Below are 16413 nucleotides of genomic sequence, written 5' to 3' on the forward strand. Positions count from 1 at the left end.
AATGTCCCATAAATGTGTTTTAATGCATTTTTAGTTCTTTCTAAATAAAAAAACTCAATAGTTCTAAATAATAAAAACCGTATTTATTATTAATAATAAAAAGTGAACTTTGTTTCTCTTTTGACTATTATGGGTAATTGAAAAAATGTGAAGATGCTCAATACATTTTTTTTAGTTGTTTCATAATCATTAAAAAAAATTCTAAATTACTGTATATAAATCGTTATAAAGATTAAAAGGCGTTTTTTTAGTCTCTAAAAATATTGGTTGTTGACAAAATATGAGGATTCTTAATAGAAATCTTAAAAAAAATTAAATACTTTTTATTCTTTCCAATTCATGGTAATTGACAAAATGTTCAAAACAACTTATTATATATATATTATATTATATAGAAATTGTTGTAATGAACAACATAGAAGGTGAACAAATATTTTTTATTCTTTCCAATTATTGGCAATTGAGAAAATATGAAGACGTTTAATGCATTTCTTGTTTTCAAATTTAATTAATTGTTAGAAATAATGATAAAGTGTTTTTTCTTTATTCCTTTTGATTATTGGTTGTTTGAAAGTTTTTTCCCCCACAAATCAACATAAGTTACATTTGAATCAAAAAGAATCAAACTTAAATGAAACTTAAGGTAATAAAACTTTTTCCATCAAAAAAAAGAAGCGACGGCAACAATTCTTGCATTGAAATGCAACTTTTATTTTATTGCAAATACACTAGAAATGTTTACAAAAGCACAGTAGAAACATTTTTGTGCAGTGTAAATTATCAAAAACTAATATTAATTTTGAAGTCATTTTGCACCAAACATGACAGATTGTCACTTTCAGCAGCAAAATAAATTAGTACAGGCCTCGGCGTGAGCGCGGAGCAGCGTTAATGCGGAGCTGCTGCCGTTTTACACCCGAACGAAGGAAAGAAACAGTTGTTTTGGCACAAGTGCCTCGACTGGAGGCTTCATCCATCTTCTCTCCTGACGCAGACTGTCAGCCTTTTTTCAACTCTCTTCCAGTCGACGACACAACCGCGCGTGGAATGAAACTTGGACCCAAAACATAATAAAACTGAAATGTTCTCGAACCCAAAACCAGAAACGAACACAACAAAGAAAAGTGGCCCCGAAACATAAAAAAAAAAGCCATACACTGTATTGCTTCATTGTAATACTGAGATCATCATCTGCTCACAGCGAGCATCGATTACTTTTGTCTGCCGTAACGAGGGGGGTCGAGGGGGGGGGGGGTCGGGAATGACGACCTCTCTTCAGCCTCGAGGTCGAGAGGCACGCACACATTCTCACACGCACACACAAACACACAACACTGTCGCGATACTTTCTCATCAACTGTGGCACTTTTTTTTTTTCACTTTTTTTTTTCCAACTAGAGAAACGGCGCCGGATTCTACGGGTTTCATTCTTTGGTCAAGTATGGAGGAGGAGGAATGGGGGGGGGTCAGGGGTCGTGGCGGCTCAGGTCGTGTTAAGGTCTCTTAGGTTCACAGAGGTGGACACAAGGTGAGGTCACAAGGCCGCGAGTATCAAGGCAAGGGGGGGTGATTGGCGGGCGGGGGGGGGGGGGGGTGCCTCCACAGTGATTCTTCGTCTGGCAACGGGTTTTTTTCGGATTTGGCTCTTTTTTTTTTTCGCGCGAGGAGTGAGCGGTAATGGCGGTAATGGCGAGCTTTGGCCGCGGTGTGCTCAGACGTTTAAGACTCTGATAAGATAAAGAAAAAAAAGAAGGTGACGGCGACTTCTAGCAGCAATAACAAAAATACAAAAAAGTTTTTATCAAAACAAGAAGACACTCCAGTAACGCGGCGTCAGGCCGACACAAACCAGTTGAAATGTTCAGTACACTTGGACCACTGCGCTCTCACACACTCACACACACACACTCACACTCACACACACACACACAGAAAATACACAGGGCAACAATTTTCCAGGCAGGGAAACTCAAGATCCGCCCACGTTGAAATGTGAAGGTAAGACAAAAGTGATTCAAGTGCTGCTGCCCCGACAGCTTGACCCGCCTCGGGGAGACTCTGATCCACTTCGGTCATGGCACTTTCAACAGTCTCCATCCGTGGGGTTTGAACCGGGCTTCATCGGGTCCAAATTGTGCTTCGTCTCAGGTTGTTTTTTTTTTCTACCGGCGTCCGAGTCAGTGTCCTTTTTTTTCAGCACTTGTGGGGAGAAAACCCTGCTGGACGTTTGGTCAGAGGTATCTCAGCAGGTCCTCCGTGACTATATACAAGGGATATTTGCAGCTTGTGTGAGGAGGTGAACCAGTGAGAGGGGGGGGGGTCGTCTTAAGGCAGGACGAGGGTTCACGTGATCGCGTGGTGACGCCTATAAAAGCTGCTTCAGATATCAGTGTTTAACTAGTGTTCTAGGGGGGGGGGGGTCATGTGATATGGAATGAAATGTGGCTCAGGCTGCGTCCGACTTCTCGTAACAAGGATTTCGTAGCAAGATGTTTAACTCCTCTTCTAACACTGACTGGTGCTGAGAGAGCGCCCCCTGGTCAAAGTTGGAATGGGGGCGCGAGGGGGGGGTTATGCTACAGTGTTCCCTCATAACATTTGTGTGGGGGGGGGAATGTGAGGAGGTGAAGTCTGGCAGCAGAAGGTGAAGAAGAGAGGAGGAAAACGTTAAGAGGAGAAAAGTCTGGACTTAAACAAGGGTCCCGTGACCCCCCTCCACCTCTCCGCCCTCAGTCCTGAGCTCCACACACAGGGGGGGGGGAGGCGCCGGGGCCTTCCATCAGCACTTCTGGGGCTCCACGGGGGACATGGCGATGTAGGAGCCGTTCTTGACGGGCTGGCTGGGCTGGCTGGGCGGAGCGTCGGGCGACTCGTCGGCCTTGTTGCTGACCTGAGTGTACGCCGTGTCCTCCTTCGCCGTCTGCGTCGCACGACAGGAACACAAAGTCAGGATTCGCTCGTCGCGCACAAATCACAGCACGTTTAAAATGGAAAAAAAACAAACGACTAAAAACGCTCGAGATGCAACTGTGCGGTTCAGTGTTCTTTTGAGTAAACGATCGTTTTTAATTATGCTTTAATTCAAGTTGAATAAGCAAACTTAACTCGTATATTAATGTAACTTATTGTATGTCAGTGTACACCGTCACCACCACAAATATTGTTTAAAGTAACTAATCCTGGTTAAACCCGGTCAACATTATGAGCAACTCCAGTCGACGGGAATCCGAGTAAATAGAAAACGCAATTCAAGCCTTTATTTTCAAGATAATTAGCAGGATTTCACATGAAAATCAACTCCTGCGAATGGTATTTTAGCAACTTATATTATGAGTGTTTTTGTTGGCGACTGTCAAGTTAAACCTTCAGCTTTTTGAGTGGAACGTGTCCAGAGTCGTACATTCTAAGAGCCTCTTAGGACGACAACACACGTTTGTGCTGAAATGTAAACTTAAGAAATGCGTTAATAAAATACACTAGCGTCTGGCAAGAGTGTTTTTTAAACAGTACTAGTGGTGTTTAATGTTAAATAGTACAAATAAATAAAGGTTTCGCCACATTACTGTCTTTCGTGAACAAATGTTTAACATCATGAATATACTTTTATTAAAACTACCTGCTCAATAATCACACAGGACTGTTCCTACGTACTTAAAGGATATATATATATATTACACACATTAGACTAATAAACACACCAGTGCCTCTCACGCCGTTGGTCATGTGACCGCTTTTAAAGCCATTTAACTTGACCCTCGCCACGTAACACTTTCCTAAACAAGGATTCGCACAGTCGCTCTGGAGCGCTCGTGAACGACAACCACCATCGCAGCACAATCACACGAGGGTTGCAAACTTAAGAAACGTATGATAATAAAAAATTAAACAAGGCAAACAAGGCAAAAATGAAGACTTACAGTAAAAGAATGAAAAGCTTCAGTAAAATCAATACGTTTTACTTCATTCTAGAACAGAAAAAGGAAAAAAAAGGGGGGGTTACAAGAAATTATAATTGGTTAATACAACATATCTTCACATTTGCAATTAAGCATCAACAACATTTCCCTTCAGTGCAGGTTCAGACAAACATGGGAACAATTCAGTCAAATAAAGCGTCCGTTACAGTGGCCCCTCGTCCTGTCCTGGTACTATTATTATATTTTTTGTGCAATATATTAAAATATATTTGTTGCATTCGTCAGTCATGAATATTTATCTTTGTTAAGTTAAAACAAGGCGATTTTTTTTAAGAGCAGATAAACTTCAACACAGCAATGGAATTTAATCCCCACATCAGCCTTACTTATGGTGCCAACAAAACAGTGAACTCCCATGATGCCTTGCTACACACAGCTCTATTTAGTGATGGCTAATTTGTCCTACAATACTGTATTTAAATTCTAACTCTATGTTGCTTTGTCAGAATTGATGTGATTGGTCGGCCGGGCCGCAAAGCATTATGGGAGCTGTTCAGTAAACGAGGGACCACTGTATTTCCCCTTATATATATATATATATAATATATAAAAATGTTGTCTTTGTATTAACAATAAAAGGAAACACTTATTGAAGCATCTCTTTCTAAGCATGAACAACATTCTATTCTATTCACTTTTAAACATGCATCAACATTTTTTCAGAAATATCTAACATTTTCTGTTAATGTTGTAAACAATCATATTTCTACTGGTCAGTGGCGAAGGTGAGCGGAGAGGTTAGCGGGTCTCAGGTCAGACGTGTCAATCCCACACAGAAGACGCACAACTGAACTACAGTAACCTAAGTTAGGTGAGGTCGCATCAGTTATCGGTGGGGGGGCGGGGGGGACTAGATAAGATAGTTAGCTGGTCGTTAATCTCTCGACTACTGTCGGTCAGTGCACTTTGCTCACATTTTCCCGGTTTAGCTAGGAATGCGTGGACTGTTAGCGCGGCAGACACACACACACGAACACACACACACACACACACACACACACACACACACACACACTTTGATCCAGAATTAAGAGATTAGGCGAACATGCTGGTTGTGTTGTGCGGGTAATGGTTAGTGGTCGTGCAGAGGGTCGTGAGAAATCATCATCAAACTGTAACGCTCGTGTATTAAAGTCACTCTCTGTGGATTAATGCTACGCTTTAGCTTCTACGCTACGTCGCGACGGTTTTTCTTCCTTACCTTCTTCTGGCGGTTTCGGCAGAACAGGACCACCAGAACCAGCAGCAGGATGAGACCCATGCCCACGATGAGCAAGGGGAAGTTCGACACCAGGGTGACGATCAAGAGCAGCGTCCTCATCTGGGATGCCGACTCGTCGTCGATGGTCGCCGTCTGGGGGAGAAACAAAGGCGTTACTGATCCGCGCCCGGGCTTTCGGGAATCCTGAGGCTCTCACGGCCGAGCGCTCACCTCGTTGACGAACATGATGGGGAAGATGGTCTCGTTAATGAACTTGGTTTGTCTGCGGGAGGAACACAAAGAGATATCGGGGGTCAAGGGAGGACGTTTGGCTCGACGCGAGGCGAGGGCGAGGGGCCATGTGGGCCGGAGTTCAAACACTTACGGGAAGCCGTGGACGCGTTTCAGGATGATGTTGAGCTGAGCTCTCTTGCAGGCCCGGATCGGGACCCCCGTCGTCTGGAGTAGACATGAACACGGTTGTGTTTTAAAAACATGAAGGGATAGGGGTCTTCAAACCGGTTTGTAGCAGGTACCAAAACTTAACTATACTAAATATTGCTGAAAACTACCAAATTATAAATAATACTATGAAAAAGCTGAAACATTTAAGTTTAGATGATGGTTCGATATTATTTTAGCAACTGTAATAAAAGTTATTTCTATACATAAATGTCATTCTCACAGGGTCGAAGAATGTCCTCTGAACTCGTGACCAGGAGCACCATTGTATAATCAGACTTTGGATTATGAAAAGTCATGTGGTGTGTGGTCGGATTAGTCCGTTTGATATCATTGACGCACGTTCTGGCCACAGAAGCAGTGAATGGGTGACGCGCGCATGATGCAATGCTCCCGCTCACCACTAGAGGTCCACAGGTGACGTTTTAAAGCACATCCTGGAGACTCACCGGCTGCAGGTCCAGGTAGGTCTCGTGCTCCTCCTTGTTGGGGTTGAGGCCCTCCACCGCGTTGATGTACTTGGGGTCGGCCTGGTAGAAGTGGGGGAAGGACACCACGATGGGAGCGCCTGGAACAAACAACAACACGTTTAATCTGAGGAGGCCTTGGAAGATAAAGAGCAAACGTGAGATAAGATTAAACGTGTATCGTTCGGAGTCGAAGCGGAGAATGATCTATACTTTATCACTCAAGAATGTGCTGCAAGTAGTATTGAGCATAATAACGATGAGCTGGCGCAGATACTAACTCAAGTTTGGTCCATTTTATATGTAAAAAATATATTTTTATGCTTTGATTTTTGAGGGGATTACTATAGAGTAAAAAGGTTTTCAGTGTTAAAAATTAAAATTACAAGTTTCCTACATACATTGAACGCAACATGTGTTTTCGATTGTAATTATCAACTTTTTAAAGATACATTTTGTTTCCCGAGCGTTTATTTAAAACATAACTAAGACAAAAGAAGCTTTAAAATAGCCGTTTATGACGTACAATAAACTAAAAATGTGTGTCAAGCAAACGAGAATCACTTCCTCATTGAGCTGTGAAACAAAATGACCAAATGGTTGGATTTATAAGATGATTTAAAGTTGTGCTAATATTCACTCAAGATGATTGTAGAACGTTAAAAAAAGTTTAAGTGTAAATAAACGATGCCAGACGACAACAAAAAAGGTCGTAAACCTTTTCAAAACCGGTGGTGAACGACAACAGAGCGTTGCTTCACTTTATTAGGAGTCTTAAAGCTTCCATAAAGGCATAAAGTCACAGTAGTCCACGCCGCGCGTGCTGAGGTTACAGTAGCAAATCGTTGAGTTCCTACAATCTAGCGAGTGAGTCATTATCAGAGCTCATAGTTCGACCGCCGTTAATCATTCAACCGAGGATTGAGTCGAATTCTTCAAACAGTGGGAAACACCAGATAGGAGGCCCGGGGGATGAGGACAAGTTTCAGGGGCAGGAAGAAAAAAAAAAAGTGTCATGTGGTCCGGGGGACTTCAAAGTGGGTCAGGCGCTATGGCAACGGGAAAAGGGGGAAAAAAAAAAAATCTGCGGAGGCCACTTACCTTCGCGGCAAACGCTGACTTTAAGCACCCCGGTGCCGAGGCAGTCTCCGGCCGGCACGCAGAAGCCCGCATTAGCGGGGTTTTCGTCGGGGCTCATGAGCACGTCGTTGGGGGGCGCGAAGCGGTACGCCTGGATCCCCTTCACCTCCACGTCTTTCACGTACGCCAGATGAATGGACCTTGAAGAAAGAGTGAGCGGAGGGAGGAAGTCAACTCCTGATAAGGTGCAGGAAACGGGAGCGCCGGTCAAAGTTTTTCTTCTTTTCAATCATCCGTATCAAACGTGCGTCGCTCTTATCAGCCGATTCATAAGTGCATCACATTCGCTTATCTGAAGCTTATCCGACGGCCGTTCCCAACGACTTCCTGCGTGATTTGACTGTAAACAAAGTGTGTGGGCCTCACCTGCAGAGATCGGCGGCGAAGATGTAAAGCAGCTCGTTCCTTTCGATGAGCGGGTGGAAGACGGCGCCGTCGGTGCCGTTGATCATGTTGCTCTGCTCGGACGACCACCAGGTCATTTCCCTGGTGAGGCGGGGAGAAGTTCAGACGCTGCCACTGACAAGAGCCACGAGTTTGATCGGGGGTCCTCAAAGCTTTTAGCCAAAGAGGCTCAAAATGCATTAGGAATTTCAACGTCCAACTCCATAATCATTCTCGCCAAACTTCCTTCTACCCAGAATCCTCAGCCAATTACAAATGATGTATTCCATGTCGGAGTGGAGATTCTTCAAAAGGTTAAAGTCAGACTAGCGGCTCAACTTCTTGTAGCAGAATTAGGGTGGAGATTACCCTCAGACATGTCTAAACTGATGCATCATCTCCGCCCCCAGAATCACGAACAAAAAACACACCATTCAGGGGGAAATCAAGAGCTAATGTCCGACTCCTACGAAACGTGTTTCAACGGCTTCACGCACACTTTGGGTCTTTAGGCATGTTCCGAGTGCTTAGACGCCCAAGTATTCTCACGCGAAGCCTCCCGTTCAGTTCGGTAGGATGGTCATTGGACTAGTATGGCTGATAAATATGGAGGCTTTTAAGGTTTTCAGTCTAGGGTTTCAAGCCTGCTCCGCAAAATATGAACCGAGAACGCTGTGACAGTCATCAGTCAGACCATCGATTGATTGAGAGCAAAGTCACTCGGAACGTTCAAACAGTTCTTTTTGCAATGTCCTTCCATTTCTATCCAGAGAGCAAAGTTTTCTCCGGTCGGTCACGGGTTTGTGTAACTAAAGTAAACTGGAGTAGGTTGTCCCGAAAATGATGTCAAACAAGTGGGGCAAGTACCTCAGTCCGTTCCAGGTGTCGATCTTTCCGTAATCCAGGTAGTTCTGTTCTCCGGTGTGGAACACAAACTCTCCCTCGTGGGTTCCGTTTTTCTGTCACACAAAAGAGCCACAATTTTGAAACAAACGATTCGCTTCCTCGTGACACTTTTTCGGTCTCAGCTGTAACCACAGGAGGCCGACATGTCACAGAAAGCAAAACAAGGGGAATTATTTTCCTGCAGAAACATAAACCACTAGGGAATCATTAAGTTTTATCTGATGGTACTTTTGAAACATTGCCGGTGATGAAATGATTCTTTAAATAAATGGAAACTCAACCTTGTTTTTTTTTTCCAAAATAAAAGATAAATACATTTTACTAAAACCTATAGTAAGTCCTGTTTAAGATAGAAACAGTCTTTAAGTACTATTTTGGAGGCTTTGCATTATATTCTGTCAGTACTATTTTGGGGCTAAATAGTGCATGTATAAAGGGGTCTTTAAGGGGTGAGTAGAATGGGCAAATCATTGATTCTGAAAAGACCTTTTGCTGATACGTAGATTTTTAGTAATTTAAAAAAAGACAGGAAAATGAAGTCAAAACTAAGACGAAGCCTTCTATTAATGGAGTTCAATCACCCTTAGAAAACAGATTGATCGTTTGAAGAACGTTCCTCTTTAGTCTGTGCATCATCGGAGACAAAGTCACAATGACAAACAAGGAGCTGAATAAATTATACGGTATCGATCCAGCAGCAGGAGAAATTAGGTTAGCGCAGCAACTTTTAAGAGGAACAACATCGTGAACTCGGGACAAACATCGTCTGGTGCTTTTAAGATCAAACATTTGCCGCAAAACCGTAGCAACGTTTTCCGAGATATCAGCGTTAAAGCAGATCTTGACATGTGACAGCTTTTTTCTCTCCTCAGCATTAGTGCATCTTACTGCTGGTCTGGATAAGAGGATTTGAGTGCGGGTCTGTGAGGCCGTTACAGCCGCGAATGTGCCGCGGATCCGTCTGCGCCGAGACAATATAGCTGGTGACATATGCAGTAGAAGGAGTTAAGCCCGACCCCCCACCACCCCCCCGCACACACACACACCAGACTCCATGTGTTCATTATGTGTGTGTGACTTTGTGTCAACTATAACTTCTTTGACGAAGTCTCAGATTCTGACTACTTTATAAGAAATGTATGAACTGCCACTCGAAAGTATGACATAAAAAAACAACACCTTCATCTTAACCATTGAAATCTAACTTAAACTCGGGGCATGCATGTCACGCCACAGTGATAACAAACCACATGACGGCATCACGTCATGAACCCCGTTTTTTTGTCAAGAGTACCGTTGAATTCTCAAGAAGAGCAAAAAGGGCTTTACCTTCCACATGAGTCCGAAATGATCGTCCACGTCGGGCTTCATGGCTTTAACTTTGGTGAGAAGGGGGTCTTTGAAACCCCAGAGGATTTCGTTGACTGTGCGAGTGATGAAGAGTTCCACGCCCAGGTTTTTGGCGTAGATGGAGACCACCGAGCGCAGCAGGAAGTTGTAGGAGTTCAGCTCGTTCATCACGGCCTGAAAGGGAAAGCGTCGTCAGACGACGTAGGGCCGAGAGAAACGCTTGTATAGGTCGACGTCGAGAAGCTGTCCATGGTACCATTATTAGGCTGATGGGTCTAAATAAAAATGTACCTGATAGCAACATGTATCATGATATACGACCCAAGTCCTGTGTTCTTACCACGTAGGGGATGTTGACCGTTGTGAGCATGTCCGTTTCGGGGTCACCTCTGGACTTCTCGGGGAGATACACGAAGGACTTGGGGTTAAGGGCGTAAAGCTTGGTGCCGTTCTCCAGGAAGGTAATATTTTCTCGGGGTCTGTACTCTCTAGAGTGGAGGAGGCGATGGTGAGTACCACAAAAAAAAAGATGGCTCAGCTGTTGATGACAGCAGCAAGTGGTTTACCTGTAAGTGTAAGGTCCGATCTGTTGCAGGGACGCCTTCCCTCCCTTGAGGAACACCTCGGGGTTGGTCACGTTGAAAAAGTAATACTCCATGTAAACTGGCGGCGGAGGGTTCTTCCAGCCCTCGAACACTTGGCTCTTCTCCGTCAGAGTTATTTCCTGTGGATAAAGAGAAGCCATCTTTAAAAGAACGTCTAAAACAGGACGACACACACATCCGAGGAGGACAGATAAATGTAAACAATCAATTGACTTCTTCTCAAGTACAGCAAAACCCCCCTTCCTTCACTCGTTCGTCACAAAGACGGCATAAACAATGCGCTGGAGTGGACCTGCGATGAGCAGGCCTTTCTTAAGTCAAGGCGTTAACTTCCTGTTTGCGTCTTCTTCAAAAGTGTGCAGCTTCCTCTTAGGTGATTTATGAAAATAAATCAGACGGTTATGCGGATGTACGTCACAGACCCGAGGGGTAAATGTTTAGATCAGTAGCTTACATCCTAAACAACTCTCAAGTTAATTTTTTTTCAAACTAGCAGTAGACTGTAGGAATCTGCTGGTTTATTTCTAAGAAAGGTTTAATAATGCCGTTCTAAGCAGACAGTAAATTCTCAAGAACAAAGTGAAATTCCAACAGAGAAACATTTGAAGGTTTTCAAGCTTCGTTAGTGAAGTTTCAAAGCGTCCTTTGAACTATCTTCGTGTTTGTTTGCAGGCTAGTGCTGGTCGACCGCTGCCAGGTTTCTGTCACCTTAACTTCACGGTCAAGCAAATTGATTCTCGAATGTTAGCTTTAAACTTCAAGAGATTTTGGTCAAAGATGCGAGGATTTACAGAGATCACGTTTGGTTGTTTTGTCTAGATAATGAACACATTTTTTTTAAGAGACTAATCTCTCAAATCTTATCTTTCTGCTTTCGGGGTATAGGCTGCGTAAGATGTGTACATGACCAGTGACTGTGACACGACGACCGCCCCGGAGGAGGGTCACGACGAGAACTTTGGGTATTTTTTAAGGAGGTTCTCGACTCCCTTGGGTCGTGTTTGAGGATAATGATGTGTTGCAGTGAAACCAGATGCAACCGGAATCACCACAGGGAGGATTCGCTGATAATCCTGTTGAGTAAACAGAAATAATCAGCAAACTCGCTGAAAAAAAAGTTAGTGTCACGTTTAAAAAAAACAAGAGTCTAGTCCGACCTCCCCCCCCCTGCGGCGTGCGTCTCAGTCAACCTTGAACAGTGAAGAACCTTCAATCTTTGCGAGATAGCGGGCGTTTATCTTGCTCAGAAATCGCAACGACAACCGGAAAGAAGTCAAAGATCAGGGCGATGCAGTCCTTCACTGGTGGTCCTGTTAAGTTCTCTAACCAACAACATGTACTGCTCCTTAGCTAAACAACTTCAGGCCACGGATCGGTGATGCAATATTGATTCAATGTGTTCACGGCGTTAAGTTTTTAAAGTGGGTACTGCGTTCAATCATTCCTTCAACTGGATTCACACTAAACAAAAAAACCCGCTGGGTGTTAACAGCTCTATTGAAAAGGTTGACTTGACAAAAAGAAAAACCCCACTGCTGTGAGGAGTGGCACGAGGGGGGCGTTTCTTTTCAGCTCCTGGGAAGAAACTTTAGGGATCGGGTGAGGTTGCAACAATAACAAGAGGTGACTAACAGGCGGAGAAAATGAGCCCCGGAGGGTTTAAAAAAAAGAAGTCAAGAAATTCCTGGCATGACTCTTTAACAATGTGTCCTCCACACACCCAGAAGTGCTTGTCCCGGAGCTAACTTTTTTGTCAAAACAAGTGGCATTAACGCAGAGAAGTCTCCGGCAAACATGAGATTAAAGGCTGATGTTTGGAGTCACATCAGCATGTCAGCAGGCGCCTTAATTCGAGCAGAAGACTGTGGCGGACGGATTAGCGGCGCCGTCATATCATGTACGTCAACGTCTTTCCTTTATTTTTTTAAAACAATTCTTCATTCAGGGAGTCCTATGTGAAAAGGGGCAAGAGATCAAGCCACAGATTACCAGAAGCTTCATGCCTCTGCGAGGAATTTGCAGTGGGTGGGTGGGTTTCTTGTGTCAGCTGCTGGTACCCCTACTGTAGCAGGTTTTTCCAAAGACAAGAAGGCGGATTCATGCAAAGGCAGTTGTATTTTTCCCAGCAGGAGAAGGTGTAGGTTAAAATAAATAAAGGTTTAGCATGTATAAGTTAACAACAGGATGACTCAGGGTAGTCTTAGTGCAGGACACGCATCCTGACTTCAGTTGAACACTGTCAGTCAAGATGGTTTATTTTTCACTGTCATTTTCCCACGTTGATGTCAATGTATTGCAGGAGAGGTTGTGATGGACTCCCTTCCCCCATCCATCCTTCTACACCTCACACACATCCCCCCTTCCCCGACCCACCCATGAGCCGTCACCGGCGGGTGGACGTTACTACTCTTTACTACGACCTCAATATGTGTCACCAGGTGACTTTAATCCGCCTGACGTGGAGCTGGAGTCACGTGACGCGACGAAAGGGAAAAAGCCGGTTGAAAAAAAATGGCTGTCAATGAGCATATTTTTGACGAGAATTACATATTACAACGCGGGGGAAAAAAAGCACAAAACCGGGACGTTTTTCGATGGTGTTGATGTGTGTGGTTTAGGGGTTGAAAAAAGAAGGGGGTCTTACCTGTTTTAAGCGGCTGTTGATCATTGTTTGGAAGACTTGAGCCACGAGGAGGGCGATCCCCAGGATCAGGAGGTGAGCGCACACGATCCCGGTGGCGTAAATGGCACAAGACCTCCGAGTCATGACTGGATCTCCCCCAAAAAATAATAATAAAAAATAAAATAAAACTTCCAACGAATACTGAAGCGGGATGAAAGTGTCGGGATGCGCCGTCTCCTGAGCAGCACCTCTGGGCTTTAAACTTCTCTTCTCCTGGCGGCGGTGACTGCTTTAAAAAGACAGGCAGACACGAGTAAATAAAAAAGATAAAGTACCAAGGAAGGATGGAAGGATGGAGGGAGGAGGAGGAGGAGGATGGAAAAAAGCGTGTCAAGAGAAGAGAAGAAAGAGGAGAAGTGAGCTGCTCAGAAGCGGCGGAGGAACTGAACTACGGCAGCTTTTCAACGCAGCGACGAGAAGAGCCTCCTCCTCCTCTTCCTCTGCGCAACAATGAGCACGCAATGTGTGTGTGAGTGTGCGTGTGTGTCCACAGTAAACGCGTGTGTGTGCGTGTGTGTCCACGTCAAGTGTGTCAATATGTGTGAAACAAAACTCGTATTTGACGACGTTAGCCAACACAAGCTAACGCGGCTAGCTACTTAGCAAGTGAGTTCGATTAATTAAACGTACTTTAAACTAACATAACACAAATATTGCATAAGAACTATTGAGCATGAGGGTCAGGGTTCATTTTTAGTTTAAAGTGAGACGTGTTTAATGACGTTTAAGTAGAAATAAAGTGGGGTTTTTTTTACTGGTTGAGGGGAGTCACTGTGGTGGCGCCGCCGCTCCGTGTCGTTGCCTGATGCTTGTGATGAGAGCAGCGTGGATTCAAATCGACTCGCATCCAGCCTCTGCGGGGACGCGTCTGATTGGCTCGCAGAGACGTACGATCACGTGTTTCTACGACGATTGGCCTGACGGCAGTTGCGTAGGAGTCAATTCGGCCGCTGATTGGCCCGGCTCGGATGTGCACGATGGTCGGAGTTGATCGACTGATTTCGGGGCGGGGCCTGTGATAGAAAAAAAAACAAAGGGGGGACGCGACTGGTGGGATGATGGTGATGATGATGATGATGAAGATGCTGAGGATGAGGATGATGATGAAGATGCTACACCACAGATGATCTTGCGGGGATGGAGAAGAAGAAGAAGAAGAAGATGCTTAAGTGCGGCCAGAAAGTATTGACGGACGTCAACAAAAGCTATACGTCACCAAAGATCATATATTTTTTTAAAACATTTCACTCCTACTATCATTATAACACGTCATGTCTAACAAACAAACCTTTATTAGTGGTATTTACTTAATAAAGGCGGATCAATATTTATCTCGTATTATATTAGTCGATTTGCATTTTCGTTCATATTGGTTAAAATGCTTAAAAAAAATGTGTGTTTAATCAAATACAAAATTATGAATTGACGCCATTCTGTTTTGTTGATAAGACGATCGTATTTTTGTGTAAATAAATTTATTTGGTTTAAAAACCAGGCATCAAAGATTGTATTTAAAATAAATGAAATGTACGGTTTGAGTCAAGTTTGTTAATCATTTTTTTTAAAGTTGTCGAGGCCAGACATGGTTTCATGATTTCCTGAAGTTAGAGGCTTGTATCACTTTACTGTAACTCGGTTATTTATTGATTTTTTTATTTATTTAAAATTTTGTTTTGGTCACACGGTTGAATTAAGTGATTATGGAGACATTTATGTGTTTGTTTAAAGGACAATTCCTTCATTTTCAGTTGATCAGTTGTCATCATTATTATCGTAATAAAAAGAGAAACTTTGTACCTTCGACTCATGCTTTCAAACAATTTACCAGCAGAGACACAAAAAAATGTTTCTCTATCAATGATAAGATGTTGAATTTTCATATTTAAAAGGTAAATTAAAACAAATGCCAAACAGAGAAACACGATGACAACTTCGCCTCGGGCTAAACAAATAAAAGCCGTTAGTACCAAGTACAACCTGTGAGTACGTTTTGCTGCTGATTTCCTACCTATGTTTGTTTTTGTTTTGTTTAAATGTATTCATGCGAAACATTGTGACTTCCTGCTGCTGAACATGAACTCAAACTCCATTTGAAAGCAGCATCGTGGTCCTTTAAAACACTTTAAATTATACTTTATCAGTCATTAACTCTGAATATATAACTTGTTAACATTCTTTTGTTTATGTTACTTTAACTTTTCCCACGAGAAAGTTTAGTTTGTCAGAATAAATAGGTAGAACTTTATTATAAATAAATAATATTTAAAAAATAGCAGGAAAATCAGACAAATCTATTGAAATGAATCACTTTTCCCGTCATATTAGGGCTTTTTTTTTTTCTTCCGTCTTTCAGTCCAACAGCTTTCAATCGTTCCCGGATGTTGTTTAATTGTTCTGTCCGCACACAGGTGTATCAGAGCAAAGGTTGACGTTATAATACGTTAAACAAACAGGTGTAAACGCGGCCGAGAAGAGGAGGAACATGAAGTAGAGGAATGTGTCCGCACTCAACTGTGCTGAAAATTGAATCTGTCTGTGGAATGCGTTTTGGCCAGAAATACACTCACGACAACAGGGACAACAAGTCGTGTGAGTGTGTGTGTGTGTGTGTGTGTGTGTGTGTGTGTGTGTGTGTGTGTGTGTGTGTGTGTGTGTGTGTGTGTGTGTGTGTGAGGCAGGGGGTTGTTGTATGTACTAGCTGAATGAAATATTTAAACAGATAAATGGCGCTGCTGGTTATTAATTCATGAGGACGATCACAGGGATCAGTTTTCCCAGGTGCTTGTAAAGTACTCCAGGCGTGTCCGACGATTAGAACCCGAGACAGAGACCTGTGATTGATCCTCGGGTAAGAGTGGGAAGAAGATCTTCTCGGACATGCCTTTGTGACTTGATAAATACTTTATGTTTGAAGGTTTCTACATGAGAGTGACGTGAGCGTGTCGTAAAACATGACGAGGGATGTGTCACGAACGTTCATTTTTAAAAGTGTGGTTAATGTGTAACATCAACGATACACTCTTACTGTGGACGCCTTTAAAATAAAGACCTTTGTTTTGACATGTTCAAAAGGGTCATTTGTTTCTCTTGAGTTACATCGTTTATAGTGTTATTATTATGCCAAGAGCCGTCCTTTATTACAACCCTTTTGGAGTATAAATGATCAATTAATGTCATTTGTTACTTTTTTTTTTTGTGTGTGTGTGTTTCCAGTAACACAAGTGATTTAGAAATTGGG

General features: G+C 43.2%; 1 protein-coding gene across 2 annotated transcripts; it reads right to left on the minus strand.

The window, feature by feature from the left end:
- Window positions 1-682: 682 nt before the first annotated feature.
- On the minus strand, window positions 683-13561 carry scarb2a (scavenger receptor class B, member 2a). Of its 2 annotated transcripts, XM_087789315.1 has the most exons (13): window positions 13137-13560; window positions 10454-10611; window positions 10228-10375; window positions 9867-10061; window positions 8499-8590; window positions 7614-7733; window positions 7209-7387; window positions 6090-6208; window positions 5564-5637; window positions 5410-5461; window positions 5179-5331; window positions 3918-3965; window positions 683-2920 (listed from the first exon to the last, which is right to left on the minus strand). In XM_087789315.1, exons 1-13 carry the CDS (start codon window positions 13257-13259, stop codon window positions 2780-2782), a joined length of 1602 nt encoding a protein of 533 aa, XP_087645441.1. In that variant the 5' UTR covers window positions 13260-13560; the 3' UTR covers window positions 683-2779. The 2 variants fall into 2 exon arrangements, with proteins under 2 accessions (XP_087645441.1, XP_087645450.1); XM_087789324.1 differs by lacking the exon at window positions 3918-3965 and having other exon boundaries at window positions 13137-13561.
- Between the last annotated feature and the right edge of the window lie 2852 nt (window positions 13562-16413).

The sequence above is a fragment of the Callionymus lyra genome, chromosome 1, assembly GCF_982586985.1.
Source record: "Callionymus lyra chromosome 1, fCalLyr1.hap1.1, whole genome shotgun sequence".
NCBI classification, from domain to species: Eukaryota; Metazoa; Chordata; class Actinopteri; order Syngnathiformes; family Callionymidae; genus Callionymus; species Callionymus lyra.